General features: G+C 26.1%; 1 protein-coding gene across 1 annotated transcript in view; it reads right to left on the bottom strand.

Moving 5' to 3' along the window:
• Positions 1–6012, bottom strand: part of LOC105360898 (protein turtle homolog A) — a 194765-nt gene extending 188753 nt beyond the window's left edge. Inside the window, exon 1 of the mRNA XM_011497912.1 lies at positions 5577–6012. Coding sequence (XP_011496214.1) covers positions 5577–5712 — 136 coding nt within the window. The 5' untranslated portion in view covers positions 5713–6012. The remainder of the gene's footprint in view (positions 1–5576) is intronic.
• Positions 6013–21986: the final 15974 nt, after the last annotated feature.

Here is a 21986-nt window from a genome sequence, read left to right as displayed (position 1 = left end):
TAGAAAGTAGAAATCATAGAAAACAGTAAGTAATATAGTATAATATGCAATTATAACTACTACATAAGTACAGTTTTGTTAACATTGTAAAACTAAAATTAAAGGTATTAAATAGAGTGATTTAATAAACGATAATGAATAGTGAAAAGTATATTTAAGATTTTATTAGGAAGAAAAGAAATAAAAATATATAAAGTAGATATTCAACATTACTTTTAATTTCCGTTCATATTAATTTTTAATATTCTGCAAAAGTTTAATAAATACATAATTAGAAAAATTAAAATAAACTTGCCAAATTGATAAAAATTAAAATCATAAGTTTATATTTAATTTGTTAATTTTTACATTACATTGAATTCAATATTTTCTTTATTATATTAGAAGTATTTAACCAAGCTATTTTTAATATTAAGATATCCATACACTGATTCCTTATAATGTTTACTATACATAAAGTTTCGTAACAGTTTGCTAGTTTACAATATAGATATTATTATTATTAAATAATAATTATGCAATTATTTCACTATATAAGCGTATTAGAAATATTTTATAAATAGTCATTATAATCTAAACAGTTTCAACAAACTCTTTCATTAATGACCATAAAAAATTTACTTTTTTCAAACGTAAGAATTAATTTAAAATTAATGAGATATGTTTTCTATTTAACCTTTTCATGTTATTATCCTACATCTTATTACGATTAATTAAATTGTAATAACTATACTTGGTAAACCGAATATTCATTTCATTAAATTATGATTATATAAATAATGTATATATGTTAGGTAAGCACGCTGTAATTAAAGTAAAACCTTAATCATCTAAATTAAACTGCTTTTTTCACTTGCTTTGAGTTTCTTTATAACTAAATATTTGGAAAAGTTATTCTAAATTGCTTTTATTATTTAGATTTATATTGTATTCAATTCAATGTTTTGACTTAATTGTATAAAATACCTATTTTCATTGAATATAATAAGTCTATATATTGAAAACTTATCTTAGAAATTGCAAGAAAGTATGAAAGTCATATTTTGCTCTTATGACAACGATATAGTTATAAGGTTAACGACAATGTTGATTCTCATTTTAACGACTTTAATATAGTGAATCAAATGGTATAAAACTTGATACAAAGTGCTTGATATTCTTAGCATGTCAGAAGCAAGACTCTGACTTCTTCGACTTCTTCTCTCTACTCCTTCTTCTTCGAAAGAAATCGGATGTAACGTAGAGTTTAATGACGTCTCGACTGTTATCTCTTTGTTCCCTTATAATTCAAAATTCAGTTCAAACATCTTTTTACCTCTCCTTTAATTTATAACAAAGAACATTTTTTATTTGTTTCGAAAGTATTTTAAAAAATACTCCAAGATTTGAAATCTATTGTTTTAATATTAATTATCAAAAATCCATTTTGTTTAATTATAAAATCTAACTTTATAGGCTAACAATAAAGTTTAAGTTAAATATCTAATATGCTTTATTCATTTTTATTTGAAACTTTATGTTTTTCTTTAAATTATAAATTTACTCAATGGTATTCTAAATAATGTTATCAATAATATTAAATGAATAATTAACATATTTTTATTGTGTAGAAATATTATTATATTAAACTACTTTTATTTTAAATTTTTGTAAAAAAATATTATATATTTTATTGTAAATATAATTTTATGACTTTTATTGTGCTTAGTATTAATTCAAATGAGTATTAAAATTATAACGTATATTATCTATATTACTATATTAGATAAATGGTATTCTTAAAAAATAATAGATTTATCCACAAATACTAAATGATTTGTTAGTAAAATTTCATTTACTTAATAGAATTATTATTTTTTATACTTTTTGCATCTAAATATCTAATAATAGTATAAATGTTCTGCTAGTATTTAACGTACTATTGAATACATTATGCTATCAAAAATATATATGAAGAACATATTATTTTGATTAGTACTGTGATAATTAACCCTAAGTAAAAGAAACAGAAAAAAACAAATAGAATTGAACTAATTGCCAAAAAACTGACAATTCAATCATCAACAATTCTTTCGATCAACAATGACAATTTATCAATTTCAATAATAAAATTTGCCAAAAAATAGAGGCACAAGCAAAGTAATTCGATTACCAAACGTGCGGCTCCAAAATTCCATTGACCATGGTGAAATTGAAAGAGCAACTCACACAAAAATCCGTTAAAATTTCGCGAAGGGCTGAGCATCCTAGTTCCGGAATTACACCGGCTCCCAAGTGACCGAATTTGCCGCATACGGTATAACATTGTTACTCGCATGTGCTCAAATACAATATATATATATATATATATATATATATATATGCATACGTTTTTAAAATCTCCGCAGCGGACATCCGCAAATTCCGGCGTTTCAATGTTATCTATATGCACGGATTGTATCAATGCAGTATCTACCAATCCATGGTGCAAATTGAAAAGGAGTCTAACGGCACTGGTACCTTCTTATTTGCGTTTCCTCGTTCTCTCTTGCGTAACGCACATCTATATATCATAACGATAGTCGTGGTCGTCAGAGAACAAGCAATAGTTTGTCAAACCTTCTTCCTTTCTCCCATGTCGTCGTTGTAGTATCGGTATTACCACAATTCAGAATCTTAAATACTCCGTCACCCCATCCGCGTTTCCATCTCACTATTACCCATCTAATCCCACTAATCCCATCAATCCCATTAACTTCACTTCTCTATATCAAGTTCATTTTCTCGTACTTTTACTTGTGTAAGAATTAGAGCCACCATATATGTATAAAATGACTGTAATAGCTATGTCCAGGAATCTGATAATTAGTGAGACGATTTGAGATCAAATCGAGATAGCACAATGAAAAGCGAAATAGGGAGAAAAAGAAGCATATGTGCTTAATTTATTCGAAGAGTATTTTCTTACAAATTATCGATTATAATTTTTTTTTATATTTACGTCCCTTTTGAAAGTGAGTATTTATTAGTGAAGGAAAACTTAGCGTGATATGATATTGAATATTAAATATCGTTATTTGTGAATTGTCTAAGAATAACCAAGTTGCTTGAGACTTGTTATATGAAAGTATGCATATATGGGATGTCCGTTTTAAAATTATTTTATTTTTATGCAGAAGCTCAACTGCTTTGGTCGACTTCCTAGAGACTGAATTATCTTTTATCTTTTATTTAGTCTTCTTTTTAGTTAGAGCTGTTTAAAACGAGCCAGATTACCGGGATCTCAGTTCAATATTATTAGAATATTTGGCTTAGTCCTTTAAATGAAAACTAATATACAATATTCCAAAGTTTTCTTAATTTTATATTTTTATAAATCATATAGTATATTTATAGGCAATAATTAGTATAAGGGTCGAATATTGAAAAAATGTACTGTAATATCATAATTCTGGCATATCTTGAAATATTCTTATTTTTTTAATATGAAATTTTATTTATTATGTGATACTCACATGACATGTTTTACTTGTAAAGATAATTAAATTAAAAAGCAATACATTCAACCGCAGACAAATTATAGAATTAGGCATAAAAAGTGTGAGTTAGAATACGTGTTAACAAAGTGATATTGCGACGGGTGGTGGTACAGAAGAAGGATGCGGTGGCAGTGACATCGGTCGAAGTAAGTAAATTGGAATTAATGTCCCGAGGCCACTTTTCTCGTAAGTCCAGTGGGGGAAACTAGGTCAAAATATAGTGGCAGCTCCCTGGCGACGGAAAACAAATGCGCTCAGCGCCGTCGGACCTCCACCGCCAGTTGCACTTGGATCGTCCGCCCGTGTAAACATCTCTTAGGTCTCCGATCCCCCAGTCACCAATGAAAATTCCGTACCTTACATGTAGCGTAGTTATCCTCATATCCATAAGGATAACATATTCCAGCCGAGCAGTTGGAATCTCGGAATACTACAGTGCGCGGACGTATCAACATACTAAAAATTTATATAGAATGTGTGCCCATTTCTTGTAACAAATTTATACGGAATGGACAAAGTTTCTTTTAAAAAAAATGATGGAACTTATGGATCTTGGAATTCTTCTTTATGATAATAACCATTGCTCTCTCTATACGCTTTCCCCTTTAATGAATAAACCGTTTTACGTTAAGGCTGTGAAGAGATAACAAATTCATAACGTCTGCAACTTTTGTAGAAACTCAAGCTGCGATGGTCCCTCGTCCTGTTACGATCGTATAAATCATGTTTAATAATTTTCATTCAATTTTACATTATCACTATCTTTGTTTGTTTCATATTTTTCCGATTTGAATGTTATATCACTCTATTTCTCAATTCGCGTCTCTTCTCAGAAAAACTGTCTGTTTAATCGGACCACTTTTACATGAAAAGACCCCAAATATTGTTTGATACTTTTCTATAATCAGTCGTAAAATAATCTATATATTTGTATTATTTTTATTGAGAAGTTACTTAATATCTATCCTTCGATATGTTAGTAGAACAATTAGATTACAAGTAGATAAATATTTGTATAAATCGTGTATCTTTCTTTTAAAGAAGATCTTGAAAAACAAATACAAAATAATAATAAATTGATGATTAATGCAGTCTCTTAAATATATTAGATTATTTGTGTAAGCATATTCAAATTTAATAACGGAAATTGAAAATTTGTAAAATAGTCAAGTTTGTTTTATTTTTTAATCAATTTCATACGAATTAATTGTTAATTTGATAAATTATCCTGATCATATTAATATTTATCTAATTAATTACCTATTAAGGTTATCTGTATTAATCGATTTCTCGACAGCTTTTCATGTTGCTTACTCGTAAAGCATTCCTACAAATTACCAGGTATATAAATTATGATAGTTTATAAAAACTAATTAATTAAATATAATTCTGTTACAATTTTATTGAAAGGTTATGATTATAAATTATTACCCCGTAAAAATGATATACCGATGTAACGACAGAAGCTTCGCGGTGGCAATGAATAATTCACTTATCGTCAAAGATGTTACAAAAATCTAAAATAATGTAGTTAGCTATACCAATAATAGTATTAAAATATTCCCATTATAACCATTGTATAATTAAAAACTACTACATTAATAAATATGCTTTAAAATTGCATCAAAGTAAAAAGTAGTAGCTACATAAATCCATTGAATTTACCAATTACTTAATTAATGCAATTGATAATATGGTATATACAATAGCTTGAAAGCAAAATAAAAGTACCGCAGTGCAATCCAATAAAATTCAGACAAAACCGTCATGAAGTATATCTACTGAAAATAGTTGGTTCTATGGTTGCAAATAATGAAGAATTTACTTTCTAAGCATTCAGCATTAAATTCAGCTAACATACTGGCCATTATTGACTAGTTTAGCAGCTCAATGACAAAAAGAGAACACAAGATTTCAGTGCCTAGTTTCGATAAATGCATTTCATTGGAATTTCAATAGTGCGTACCCCAATGTCTCTATATTCGCGTTGATATGCCTAAATATATACGGGCATACGTAATGTTCCCAAACTGCGAAAAGATTTATCGTAGTACTTACCTATCTCTTGATTGGTAATCCTCGCTCCAATAAGCGTCCCGAGACCAAGAGTTAGCATTGTCAGAAGCACCATACTTGAAACTGTTGAACAAAAGAGCCAATGTTGGTCTCTTAGGCCGCTTTCGTGTTCCTTCATCGTACCGACCGACCTTAAATCACCGTTACTAACTATGCGAGCTGCAAGGATGTCGCGCCACCCTGATAACGCCCCAGCACGTTACTTCACGTCACCGTCGCGTCACCCTGACGTTTCTCTATACTAATACAAAATCCCTACGTCAGAAACTTGTGACTCCTACTGTTGATGTTACTGTTTTTTGTTATTGTTGTCAGCTCCGTGCAGGTGCTCGCGCCCGTCGTTATTTCGCTCTTGTACAACCACTTACATTACGTAATCCTTACTTTTTTCACTTCAGAGTTTCTTTTCCTTTTTGCCTATTTTGTATATTTAATGTAAAATCTCAGGGGATTCAAAGGACTCTCCCTCTTAAAAAATCTTCCGACGTGTCTGCATGTACCGACTTTTCTGCGCTCTTCGATAACTTTCTCTCGACGTCTCTGTTTAGCTCACGCTTAACTAGCTACACGATAAGAGCGTTCCTTGTTCCTTGCTTCGTATCACTTGACATCCCGAAATAAGAAGTACGCACAGGAGTATCTCCTAAGAGTTGTTTTTATTTATCTTCTACTACTGTCCTCCTCTTTTATCTTTACACGCAACTCGTCTTAACGCACGCTAGTCCATTCATATAACTTTCCACCGACTTCGATTCTTATTCTTTCATTCGGACTTCTTCAATTCTCTTCCCAACTTTTTACCCCAGTGTTTAAATGATAAATCATGAATCGATCACCAACTTTATTGATTCTTCAATGCAATACTTCTTTGTGCGTACCCAAGGAAAAAGAAATTTTTATTTACAACTCGATTACACAACTCTCGTAGCCTTCTTCACTTACTTCCTTCCTTCCTTCCTTTCTTCCTTCCAATATTCCTTCCGTTTGACTTTTCCTCTTTCTTTCTTCAGTCTGATTTCTACTTTTCTTTTTAGTATTGTGAAGTACGTATTTATTTGCTTCATCGATCTATAAAATGGCTTAAAGTCATATTCAGTTACAGTTTTGTGATTTGTATAAGTAGCACCTATATTTTATACAATATTTGTAATATTGTAATTGCGTGTTATTCCCAAGTTCTTGAGGCATCAACTACCAAAAAGTAGCGCGGTACTCACGTCATGGATAATAATTCAGAGACGAATTTAATAGGTAGGTTCGACTGCACCTTTGGTTCCAGTTTTATCTTTTTCCGTTCTGAACCACCAATTCAAGTGCCTCGTTCGTTTCTTCCTTAATCCGATCTGAAACATATAATTATAAGTATTTTAATCATATGTTGCGTTTAGTTCTGCCTTCCCTCTCATATGACTATAACTTATCGCTCGTTTCCTTTTCTATACACAAATCTACAAAAATATGTACAGGTCATCTCACATAAGCATACGCACACGCGCGCGTATACTCATGCACATAGCAAAAACATGAAAGTACCATCGTACACGATTTACTACTTTTGTTGGACCTCTACTTTGTCGATTCATCCCCGTATTTTTACATTTTATTTTCTTTTTCTATCACTATCCAATAGCTCATAGACTTCTAATTTACCCTTTTATCTTCTATATGCATTTCTTTCAAACTCTTTGCGCTCAATCATTCTCTTAATTGCAACAAATATTCCAATATCATCTTTCTGTATCACTCTCTCTCTCTCTCTCTCTCTCTCTCTCTCTCTCTCTCTCTCTCTCCTTTAGCTTCATAATTTTTAACTCTATTTTATTCTCTTGCTTACTTCAATATCATTTCTTTTAACCAAGATAGAAAAGAGAAATGGTGTGTAAAAGAAAAATTTATATAGCTATTAAACTAGAGTCATTAATTTTGTATTTTTGTGAATAGCACTTTTAATTAATTCAATAATGACTATATATATATATTTATTAATAATAAATATATATATAATACAGGTACATATTGATTAATGAAGTTTTCAAGGTATATGTATATATAAATTTAGTGAAAAATTTTTTACAGTAATTAAATTATTAAGTAAACATATAGTATTAATTAACAATAAGAATATTCTGAGATAAATTCAAACATATTATTAATACTTCTACATAAATGGACTGTATGTCTGTATGCGTATGTGTATTTGTTGTAATTATAAGCCTCTATTCTTGGCAATTATATTGACAGTCACCAATTATATTGACAGTCAATCAATTATATAATTAATTTATTCAATTTTCTATTAAAAGATAATAATTTATATTTAAATATTTACTTACATTTATTATCATATATATAATAATTCGATATAACATATAATATATAAGTAATTAGTATACACCATAATGGGTAATGAATAATTAACATGTTATATAATATATAATATATGACATATTAATTTAATTTGCGAAATATACTTTTCATTTATGAATAATAATCATAAATAATTTAACTTAAAATAATAAAAAATATACAAAAATAAATTAAAAAAATGCAAAGAAATATTGAAGAATTAGAAAAGAAAATTGATCAATGATTGAATCATAATACTTTTAGTTAAAATAAAAGTTTGTTTTAATATTTTCGAATAATGAAAGTTGTGCTGTTTCCAAATGTACACTCATTTTATTCTTCGATCCTTCTCCCTCCCGTCCATTCCTTCGCCTAGTTCAGATCTTATTAAGTAACCTCTTTTATTTCAACCCCACTTTTATCCCTTTCTTTTTTTGTATATTAGCTATTTCAGTATTTTTTATTTCATATCACGCTTCGTTGCCTCATGATTAAAGCTATTTCTGTACTGGGAAACAATTTATACGGCTCGGAACAGAAATTACAGCGTAATGAATAGTGGCATTATTGGATATTTTCATTTAATATGCGCTTTCTTTCTTTGAATATTTTTCTAAACGCCTTGTTCATAAATAATGCAAAGTACTTGATTAAAGTAAAAAATACATCTTTTTAAATCCAATATTTTTAACAGAAATAAAATAAAGTGTTTTTGAATATCATAAATTATACATTTAAAAAAATGTTTAAAAAATTTGGTTATCAAAAAATGAGTCAGAAAATATAATGCTACATTCATCATTTTGTAAAATATTATTTTCAATTTTAAAGTCAACAAGATAATTTACATGCCATAAAATATATCCCAACGTATCTATTTCATATCAACTTGATTCATAGTATTAATTATACTTTCACTAGCAACATACAAAGCAATAATGACCTTTAGGAATGCAATCATACGATAATATCAATGGCATGGTACGAATCTCCAAAATTAGTCTAAAGCTCAAACCTAAACTAAGCTTTTAACATTATTTGCTCGTACACGCATGCCCCAATATATGCTTACCTAATTATTCAGATATGTGCATACGTGTGCATATATGTATGCGAATTAATATGATTAGATACTTACGTTCATGATTTTGTATGCTCATTTATGTCTAATAAGAATGTAATATGAATTATTATTACTTTGTTTTTGTACACCTATTATAAGCTTTACATGCAAATTACTTAAATTATATAATTACTATATTTATTCGCTTAATCTGAAATAGAGAAAAATAATAATTACATAAATATTTAATGTACATATTTACAAGTAGTCAATATCTCATTATCAGCTAATCTATTTTAATTTAAATATACAAACTAGTACAAGAATGAACGTAGAAAACCGAATGTGGGTCGTACGATAGATAATCTCTTAGGACAGACAATGCTCTTTGAGGCACTGATACAATTTATGCGGCGTATCGTAACAGCTATCGTTCTTCCTTTATGAGCCCATAGACACGCGAAAGATTCTTTCTACCCCCTATCAGGCTCTCTCTGTCTCTCTCGTTCTCACCCCCCTCTCTCTATCAATCTATCTCTATCTATCTCTATCTGTCTCTCTACCATCTCTCTCCGTCTCTGTCATTCTCTTTCTCTGTCGCTGCCTATCTATCTATCTATACATAAGCATGTATGGCTATTCTTTCCTTCTCGCTTTCTGATTCTTACTTTCATGTTTTTAATTGTGATACTATCTCTTATTCTTGTAATTCTTAATGCAAAGGAATAGTGAAAATTCTCATATTCAGGTAACTGGCAACTTTTACGAAAGTAAACTTTAGAATATACCTTTAGAGCTCTCATATTTTGTCGTTCGATAACAGTTTTACAAGGCTTGCTTCTTTACACTTGCACTTATATTTTGCGCATACTTTCTTCCCTTCGTTTTACATTTCTATCCATATTATATATACGATACTATGGCATGTTCATGGATATATATATATACACAAACGGACGTTTGAAAACAACTATATTTGAGCTCATATATAAAAATTTGGTAAAGTGAACGCTTTCTATCTAGGTAATAAAATATGGCGGTTTATAAAAAGATAGCTAAAAGCAAGAATAGAAATGAGAAGCAAAATACAGAAATGAAAATTGATGGAGATAGTCGAAGACACTCAAATAACATTAGCATTTTATCTCAGATCTCTAGCTCTTTCAATTGAATAAAATAATAAGAAATTACTATCCCATAAGAACTAGTTATAAGTTTTTTCATGTAGTCAGTGTAAATTAGACAAGTATAAGTAGGCAATAAAAGGATTTTATTTTCATATATATATGTAAGCATTGTTTAATCAGTATACGCGACAATAACAAAATATCAATTTTTGGCAAAAATTCTTATTCTACTTTAATATTTTTAGTTATAAATTACAAAAAAACATAAATCTAAACATTTGAAATTTAAAATGTTATAATACTAGTTTCATAAAATTAAATCATTTATCATAAAATAAGAAATGGATATAAAAAACTAAAAATTCGTAATAACGAATTCGTATTAATAATATATTCAAATAGCCAATTTAATTCGTTCATATATAAATTATTATTTATGAAGAAGAAATAAAAATTATTTTTTATTTAATAAATTAGCTGTTATAATTAATTTAAATATGAAGAATAAACATAAAATAATTAACATATTTTATTTTAATTTTACAACTCGTCATAAATGAAGTCTAAAAATATTAATTTATATTATTATTCTATATTGTTATTATCATTATTATATATTATTGTATTAAATTGAAGCTGCCACTCGATGAATATGTATGAATTTATCTAACACTCTAATTAAAGCACGGAAGAGTAATATAGCTTTATACATATCAAAATGTATACTTCAACATATTGTTCGAAATTTGTTGAAATAAAAGACTTCCTTTTGTAAGCACTCTTTTTCATTTCTAGCAATTTAATTAAATTTTCCGTATCGAATTAATATAATTTGCTTTAATGATTGCTTCCATTCTTCGAACCGATAATAATCATGATACAACATTAAAATTTAAAAAAATGTGTATTGTTTATATTATTATTTGAAAAGTGATTAAAAATAAAATGGTGATACAGTTAAAATTATTTAAATACCAATTATACATAATTCTTTTAGTTTTTATATTAATTTCATATTTTATATTTTTTATATTAATTCTTTAAATTAGTTAAATTGAATAGTTAACTATTAAATTATATAAATTACATAAAAAATACTAGATTCGTTGATTTAAATTTGTAATAATTTAAATATAATAAATATATATATATATACATGCATGCATGCATACATACACACATGCATACATACATGGATACATGAGTGTGTGTAGATTTAGTGACTATGTAGATTAAATTTAATTTGATTTATTTATTTTATTTATTTTGGATCGAATAAACATATTGTTTTCTTAATATTTTTCATAAATAATAGTTCTAATACTTTCAATATGAATCAATGGTTTTATTCGATAATGATATATTAAAATAATTGCATAAAAATGAAAATAAATCAATAATCTATATACATAAATAATAATTTGATAAATTATACAAAATTATGCAAATTAAAGTTTCAGTAAAAAAAAATATTAACGAGAACATTAATTTATAGTTATTGACAATGAAGTACTTTTTGTTTTATATTATATTTTATATACTAAATTAGCATAAGTAGAAGTAACAGTCGAAAACATATACTATTATCATTAAAATGTGATTGTATATACTGTTGCGCAGCATTACTTATATATTTAAAAATCTACAGCAAAAAGTAAAAGAATATTCACGAGAAAATGCATTTTATATATGGAACATTGTTATATCACTTTTATAGCACAAAACGCTGCACTATGTTTAAAAATACATCCTTCTCTTTCCTCCCCCTTTTACTCTTTAATTTTCTCATATTCTCTCTGTTTCTCTTTTTCTTAAACTCTCGTTCATTTACATTTCTCTCTATTACTATCTTTTTTCTCATTTTACGATTGAAGACGTGCTTATTGAACCAATCTTCTAAAAGGTAGTAGCTAAATTCACTACCTTCCATTTGGATGCAAAGCTCCAGGAATAAGTATGACTACGATTTAGACACATTTATCAATACGCATGGATATCAGTACACTTTAAAATTCACTATAAATTTCACAATAAATTAGAAGAATAAATGAACTTTCATAAATTGATTATTTACGAAATTCTTAATCTTTTCAATTTTTACATATAAGAAAATTCCTTAAAATTAATTATTTCCCTTAAAGACACTATATTTTTCAATTAATTTAAGGAAATTATTCCATTCTTTTATTTTTAATGTTTTGTAATAACAAAAATTTTTATATATCTAAAGATGAATGTGAAGTCTGATTAATATAATTTCTTAATTGTACATAGTTAGACAAAAATTTTTAAGAAAAAGTTAAATGATCTTATCATATTCTATTTTACACCAAAATATAGAAATTTTTTATAAAGAACATAAAATCAATAAGTATTAGTCCAACAATCATAAAAAGTAAAATAAATTATTTATATTTAACGTATATTCATTTATCAGAAAAGTAGGATCTGAATATTTTATATTTTGAAAAAATTAATAAAAAAATTGATTCATTTTATTAAAATGTTTATTATAAAAAACTGTGGTAATAGAATGCCTTTTTTTTTAATATATATACTCAGAATAGTACATATGTTTTTATTTCTAGCAATGCCATAGGATATGGATCATTTTTACGGTATTATTATTTAAAAGTTTTTGATAAAAAATAATGTTAACCGATTTATTACTTTCAATATTGAGAGTGTAATTCGTGATAATAATACCAAATATGTACATATATGTCGAATTGTAAGTGAAACTGTACCGTTGATATATAATTTCCTAACCAAACGATTCTATTTTGATAAAATTAAATTTAATAAATTCATTCACATTTTTAAATTTTATGTTCGTACAATCATTAGAGTAAATTTTATAATTGGAATAAATATTTCAATTTTCATATTAAAATAATTTTAAATTTTAAACTGACATGAGACTTTCGTATTTCTAAAACAGATTTAAATGTCTAGATTTCTAGATTTCTATATAGATTTTGATATTTGAATTATACGTTGATTTATGAGACTTCTTGATGTATAGTTTATATTTCTATAAATTTTTCAAATCATAATTCAGAATATAGACTTTAGAATAATAAATGAATAATTACGTTACAATGATATTATAAAATTATAAATAATTCAAAAGATTATTAATTTCAATTTTCAATATAGCTACAATGCCTTTCTATCTTGGATGAAAAATTTGAACTCAAGCTTCTTCTAAAACTTTTTTTTTCTTCTAAAATGGAGTTAAAACAGTTATATAAATCATAATAATTTACAATATAAAACACTTTACAACAGAATGTAAATTTGTTAATTTATGCATGAATTTTTCTCATTTAAGAATAAAAGCCTGGCTTCAACAGATAAATATTGAGTTCCATAAATTAAGCATATTTGATAAAACTATAAAACTCTAAAGAGTTAAAGGGTGGATATCTATTGCTACGACGAATCCTATGGATTCCTTGAAAATTGGCGCGTACACTGACATTTATATTTACGTTTTCTCGCGAGAGAGAGCTGATGGCACTTGGTCAACGAACCACTCGCCCGGTTACACTTATCTTTCGCTTTGCCTCGCGCATGCATCTCTAAAATGGCCGATAAGAGCCTACCACTTGACTGCTGAGAGCTTTTGTATTCCTCCCTCTCGCCCTCACCACCGTCATAACCAATGATCGTGCGCCAAGTCCGTCATTGCAAAATCATACCACCGCGCTTCGTTTCCATTACACAGGATGTAATGTCGATATGGAGCCAACGACGCCTTTGGATATCCCTCAATAATGAAGTCCCCCGAGAGTGCATACATTCACGGGTAAACATACGACTGCTTACAGGACGTTGCAGTAATATCATGAAGACACCGTATATAATTATATTTTCCAATCAAAGCCAAAATTAAAGATATAGGAGGTTCAATTTACAGGACTTTCAACAATGTTAGCAAGAACCCGTATGCGCAACTCACCTTCAGATATAAATTACTGCGGCCTGCTTACTTTTGCCTATTTTCATTTTCGTACAAATTTTTACTAGTAACATTTGCACTTCCAACTGAATGAATTATTTGAAGAATGCATTTAACAAAACACCATCTGTTCATTAAAATAGAAAATAGTATTTCAACAAGAAGTATAGTTTTTAATATACAACTTGGAACATAAGAAGATGTTAACAAGTTTGATAAAACTAAAATACAAACATGCATATTAAAATAATTGTTTTATAATAAACTCCTAATAAAATATTATCATTCGAAATTAATTCTTAAATCTTTAGTAAACAAATTTAGTATAAAGAAATTGTTAATAGTGAATTCATTATATATAACCTAAATAATTTAGAAGAATTATTTATTTTACATTCATTAATATATTCATAAATATTTGAATATAATTTCTCTATAAAATATTGAAAATATAATATTTTTCTAATTGTGAAAAAACACATAAATACTTGTACATATATGTATATATGTATATATATATTGTATAATAAAATATATATTTATATAATATATATTCTCATTTTTAAATATTTCTTTAAAATTAAAGATCTTTTAATTTTTCTATTATTTATCGCAATAATGTTTTAATATAATTTTTTCGTTTTGAATGTCATATTTGTAGCAATTTTTCATTTTTATACGTACACATTAAATAAAGATACAGAAGTTTTTCATAAACACGTACCTTCTTTATAAATAAAAGAGATATTGGTTTATATCGTACATAATGTGTATTACACGCATTTATATACAAATTTTTTTATAAACATCCTAATCCACAATTTGAAATAATTATATTTCAATTCAAAATATATTTCAATAATAATAATCTTAATTTTAATTATTACTTTTATCTTTTAACTATATTAATTTTTTCTGATGATGCATAGTTACCTGTATTAGATCTAAATATATTATCAATTATTTATCTACAATTATCTTAATTACAGACGGCGATGAATCGACAAAATTAAAGTAACTAAAATATTTAAGTTTTATTTAATTTTTTTTAGGAAGAAGCCAAATGTATGACAACTAGAGGATTTGCATATTTGAAATGGATTAAAATTCCATTAACTAATACCTTTAAATTGTATACATAAATAATTATATTAATTATAATAAATATTTTGCAAGTATACTACAAAAGAATGCTCGGCAATTTTTACGTTTAAATAAATATAACTACCCTGAAAGTTGGACATTTTCGACATAACCGTTATTATGTTAACAACAAAAATCTTACTAAAAAGTGATTTATAAAAATAGCGGATAAAAAGGACAACACAAGAAAAAAAAGATACACGCATTCGTAAAGAAACATGAGGAGCTATATTGTATGAAAGTAATAGCAGAACAGGGAAAATCTGGCCAGCATGCGGAGCATAATAAAAGTTCAGAGGCAATTTTGTAATGCAACATAATTTAAATAAACAGAAGCTAAACGATTCCTATATTTCAGCAACTTTATACCACAACCAGTCTACCTTATTTCATCACAGTTACTATTTTCCTCATCTTTCTACTTTCTCCACTTATTCTCTTTATATTTATGTATTTATATTTATCACGCTACTTTCAGACTTATTCGAAAGGCTTGATGAATAAACTACAGCAATACAAAGTCAAAAATTTTTGAAAAAAAGCAAAATACAAGAGAAAAATAGCAATATATTAAATTTAGCACTTTTCTAATACAGATCCTCTTTCCATTCATTTATTTACAAATGAATATTTCTTATGAACATTTACAAGTGAGACTTTCTTTGTTCTCCCCCTTTTTTCTCAATTTCACTCCATTTTTTGTCTCCTATTTTAGATCACCTTTTGTTGTCAGCTAACTCATTATTGCTATCATTGCTATTACTACTGTTTTCTCTACAGCATTCCCATTGTCACGTCATAAATTTAAATATCATTAAAGTACTCAGTACGATATTTTTTCAGCTTACTTTTTCTTACTATTTGTTTTAAGTAAAAAATGATGTTCTTTCAACTTGAAACTGGCATTTAATTTTTGTAAGTTTTATTTATATACTTTGGTATATATAACTAATAATAACACAAATATTTATAAATAATTTATATAAAACGATTACTTTCAATAAAATTAATGGATGATTTTCTTTTAATAAAATTATTTCTGAACATTAAAATGTAGGTTTTCATATTTCGTTCACTACAAATGACATATGGTTAAAATTACATTCAGTTACCTACTCAAAACATTATTCCAGATGAATTATAGAATGTGTTTCTAATTTTGTTTGGATTTTTATACAAATTAAATTTAATTAAGCCAATAACCTAATTATATTTTAAACATTAAAATAAATAAATTGCATTATAAGAATAATTCACAATTTTTCATTATCAGAATCTTGTATAAAAATTATAAGACAATAACTCTTTTTTCTGATACTCCTGATCTTCTAATTAATTTACAAGAATCATAAAGTATTTAAATGGAAGTGCTGTATTTTTCTTGTCTTGATATCTGATAAAAATGTTTTTTATTTGATTTCAAATTTCATAAAAGTATTTTTAATAATAATTTTCAGAATATCAAATTTATATTTATATAAAATTAATAAAGATGATGTAATTTAAAATGAAAGTAATAGTATATTATTATACATTTTTTACATTTTTACTTCATTTCACAGTAACAAATATAAGATATTATATATTTTAAAATATATTGTATTACGTTAAAATAAATTACAATTAAAAATTATCAAATTATTAAATTGAACTTAAAAATTATTTTTGCGTTGGTTATTATTACCCAAAAAATCTTTTACAGCAGTTTGTGTAAGAAAAGAATGAGTTTTTTATATCATTATTTTTAAAAACACAGATATTTTTCTTATCTACAGTCTTAGTGTTGAATTTTGATGAATGAATAAAACAAATATAAAAAAATTAAGTACTATTTTATCAAATGACAATTTATAGAAGCTAATTATAAGTATATCCCTGGAAGGCTGACTCAAGCAAATTCCCGTGTAGATATGCACACATGAGCGCACGCGGTCACGCATCCATACATATTAAATGATTAAGAAGATTAATCAAATAAACCAATTAGTATATATAGGGTATTACTATTTCAATAACCTATACATTTTTGACAATATTGAAGACGCTTAAGGTAATTAATGGTTATTATTTTTGGTCTGACAAATGAATATTCTTATATAGTATTTCTATTTATTACTATAATTAAGATCTATATAATATATATTCTAAATAAAATTACTTTATTAAATTATTAAATAAATTATTTATCATTAAATATATTATTAATTCATTACTTAGATTAAATATTTCTTTGAATTATTCAATTAAATCAAATATTTGAATTTTGATTAAACAATAGATAATTTATAGCATAATAATTTTGTGACAAATACTAACATTCTATATACATGATATAATATATACAAAAATCATTTAATACATCTTTTTTTATTAATAAGAATACTTGAATTCTGGTGAAAATTAACTACAATTCAGTCATAGCATAAACTTAATAAAATTATAATAAATTCTTAACACAATGTCAAGATGATAGTAACCATTAATCTATTATTGTATCATTATTTATTATTGTAAATTTCAATTTATATATTTTACAAATAATTTGTTTGAGTAAACAATATTTTATTCTAAGAACGCTTAATACTAAATTTGTAATTTTAGTATATAATATAATTTATAAATATCTCAAAAATTATTATATATTATTTAATAAAAAAATTTTAATTGTTTCAAATTTATAAATAATCAATTGCATAAGAAAATAAATAAAACTTGATATAAAATTAAAACATACTGATATAAATGTAAATCTATAAATGTAAGATTCTTGAATTTATTATAAAGTTATACTCCGATTAAAGAAAAAAAGTTACGAATATGTGTACCTAACATTTTAATACAATCGTATTGACCGTAAAACTTAAAAAAAATTGTATATAGAATATATGTTTCACAGAATTTTATAATCAAAGATTCAATTTCTTAAAATGTTCATGCTATTTATTTGTATATTCATTTATTAAAGTAATTAATATGCTCTTAAATATTATGCAATTAGAAAAATGTACATTATATAATAGAAATTAAAGAAGATAGAGATATTCTGTCAAATAATTGAGCGTTATCATTATAATATCAGTATTTTGAGAGTATACGTCTTTATTATTATTTACAATAATAAAATAGAATATTTTACATCAAAATTATAAAAAACAAATTACTAAACAATTTAAATATATTTTTGTTTTTTATAATAAATGAATTTCGTAAACCTAATATTCAATGTAATCTAATATTTATTCTAAATAGAAAATATTTCTCTTTTGGTATATTAGAATATTATTAATATTATTAATTCAACTATTTAATCTAGATCTATTCCATATTGAAAAGAAATTCAAGTTTTTAATGGACACACGTTTGACAAAGTCATTATAGATTAGAAATTTTAAGCCTTTTATAACCAGACTAGAAGCATTAATAATTTCTGAAAAGTTAGAAAATTTACGTCACATTCTTAAGACGATTATATACAAAGATTCGATTGTGAAGACGATGATAATGTTAATAATAAAATCGATTCAAGAAAAAAAATCTTTATCTGGCTTCTAGAGGAGATATATTTATATTTAAAACTTTTTTTTTATCACTCCAAGTGAGTTTAAAATAAAATCATGTCAGAAATAGAGAATATTACATTCTTATAGATGACATGAAATAGAAGACTTAAAAGCCTTAATGTAGCAGTAGACTTCCAAGAACTTTCGTAATCTAGATGTATGATCTATCAATAAAATCCGAGGTTTCTTTTAGGTACCGCAACGATGTGTTCATAGAAATGATCTGTGAAAAACTATAAGAAAAATGTAAAAAACTAAATAATTAAGACCGACTTACTAAAATATTAAATATTGAAACATTTATTAAAATAATATAAAATTCAGAAGAACACATTTAATCTTATTTGTTACAGTTGTATGTGTAAAAAATGCAAAACTTGTAATAACATTATTTTTTAAAAAATCGGTATCTTAAAATTTTGAAACTTCTTAATTTTGTGTGTGCTTTTGTATAGAACATATCGATAAATTAGGAATTGAATAGACATTGGATTGTAAAGACAAATAATAAATATTTACTAATAATTCCACTATATAAAATTATCGTTAAATAGATGATCTCAAAAACGGAAAGTTGTTACCTAGATGTATCACACTTAATAAATAAGATATTAAGATAGTAACTTTACCTTGATTTAAATAAAAATTTATATTTTTCGAAATATTATTGAAATATTTATAATTCTTCTTTAACTAATGAATTACAGTTTGGTGAGTTTAAAACGATGCATGTTCATAGTTGTCGACTTATAATTTGGATGATATATCAGTTGAATGTATACTTTATAAACAAAATCAATCTTACCTGCTTCTACCATAGTTTTTCAATTCATATTTTATTAATGCATTTCAATACAGATTATATAAATCTATGAAATAACCTATAGTCACATTTTATAAAATTGTTATTATATGTCATTGTTTTACTTTTTTTATAAAATAGTATTGATATTATTTATTTTAATTACGAATCGTATTTACATTAAAATATTACTCTTTATATGGAATAAGTTAGAATAAAAATAATGCAATAGGAAACAGAGCGTAATTTTTTGCATACAAAATTTAATTAAAAATTAAAGAAATTACTTCATTATATTTTGTAATAAGAGCATTAAAATATATGAGACATTATGTGAATAGATATTTTAAACTACAGATTTGTATATAAGTTTTAAACAGAACTTTATATGACATTGTTCCACAGCTAAATTACTTGCGGAAGGAAGAAAACACAACGAATGGTGTTAGTCCAAGTATAGCATCCAGTACATAAAAACAAAACTGTAAAATTTCTATAGTTATTTTATATTTATAATTTAAATTTTAGAAAATTGAACGAATATCAGTATTGGCTTGCTATAGGCTTTATTTAATAATTTACCGTCGGCAAGCACCATACTGCTAAATAAATTTATACATACTTTATCGCTATTTTAGTGTAATGAAATTTTCTATTATAAAGAAAGTAAAAAAGTGTTTAGAAAGTAATATCTAAGTAATATTTAAAAATATATCGCTGTGAAATAAAAGTAACCATTAGAATATATATTATATTACAATCGTATGAAATATTTTTATTAACGTGTATATAATTAATTAACCATATATATTAATAAAACTGAAAGTCAATTAATGGAATTATGTAAAATTTTTATCTCGATATCATTGTAATATTTTTATTTACTTGATAAGCCTATAAAAATTAAAATTAAACAATTAATTTTTCAGGTAGATATCACTTATGTAATAAATTGTAAAATAAAGAATCAGTTCAATGTATTAAAGCAGTATGAATCGAATTTCCCAATTGAGCGACTCATATTATCAACACAAGATCAGAAAATTATTCATTTCCAGACACTATTGATAGATAATATAGTATAGGAAGGAGATGAAAACTAAAAAAGTGTCCAGTATAAAACGCTTTTTAATAGCTGAAGTCTCATTCCCCAATAAAATTTCACCAAGCTTTTAGTATACATAGCTGAAACTAAATAAAAAAAAAACACAAAAAGAACAGCAGAAAGACAATGAGAAAGAAGCAAGAATCAGAAAAAAATCCGTAAACATTTTAGTATGAATCAATTATCGGTACTGTGTGTGTATCGGTATGAATCAATTATCGGTACTGTTTACACAGTAGTGTGTAAAGAAGAATCGTGAAAAAAACGTCAGTAAATACGAAAGAAATAGTAAAATTTTCGGCACCGTAATCAACATGATCACTACTCTCTTGTCTCTTTTTCCCATCACTTTTTCCTTAGCTGTGAGCGCAGGTAGTCGCTGATGGTAGTCCCATCGTTATAAACACGTAATAGCGAGATGATCGACTCGATTTTCTATCCGATTTCGAGCCGCCTCCGGACGTATATTAAGGACCGTCCGTTCACGTCTCACATGCCTGCGTACCAACATTATATCTTGCGCTCACTATAAATGCAGCTATAGGAATTTCAATATATTTTGAAGAAGATGCGATACGCATGCGCTTTAAGTCAAGAATAACGAATTATGATGAGCCGAACAATTATTCGAAATTTACGGCCGTATTAACATTGCCTTCTTGTTATTAACTTTTTATGCGAATGCCGCACTGTATGGAGAAGATAACAAGTATTATGATCAAGATTGTAAAGATTTTTCTTCTTTTCTCTTCACAACGATTTCCGGTAGCTTGTGCATCTTCGTATTTCTTTTCATTGATTTTTATATTTATTTATCTTTTTTAATATCAAATCAATCATATTTGTTGTAGAGTTACTGGGTAATGTTATTTCAAATTTTTTTTATTTAAATCAAAATTTTATGTGAATATTACATGCTATCTCACGTTTGTAAAAAGCAGTCTTCCTTTTTTCGAAGTCACATTTTTCTACCATTTCCGGAAGAAAATGAGAATAGACTTTTCGCATGCCGAGAAAAATAGTTTAGCAATTCTGTACTCGTGAGTGGATGGAGCTGATACAAACTGAAACAAATTATTTCACTGTTCTCACTTATTGCTAAGTAAAAATTGTTTACTAATCTAAAGAGAATATCTAATTATACATGCTGGAAGTTTCCCAAAAAACTTTACACTTCATTGATTAAGTATATCACTATTAAATTGTATTTTTCATTCGAATAAACGATGTTTTATCAAAATTACAATGGGACTACTAGATTGACAAACTGAATAGGTCGACA

This window comes from Ceratosolen solmsi, unplaced genomic scaffold (genome assembly GCF_000503995.2).
Source record: "Ceratosolen solmsi marchali unplaced genomic scaffold, CerSol_1.0 scaffold14, whole genome shotgun sequence".
Lineage (NCBI taxonomy): Eukaryota > Metazoa > Arthropoda > Insecta > Hymenoptera > Agaonidae > Ceratosolen > Ceratosolen solmsi.
The sequence above is the reverse complement of the archived record's forward strand: the minus strand, read 5'-3'. Positions and strand labels throughout refer to the sequence as shown.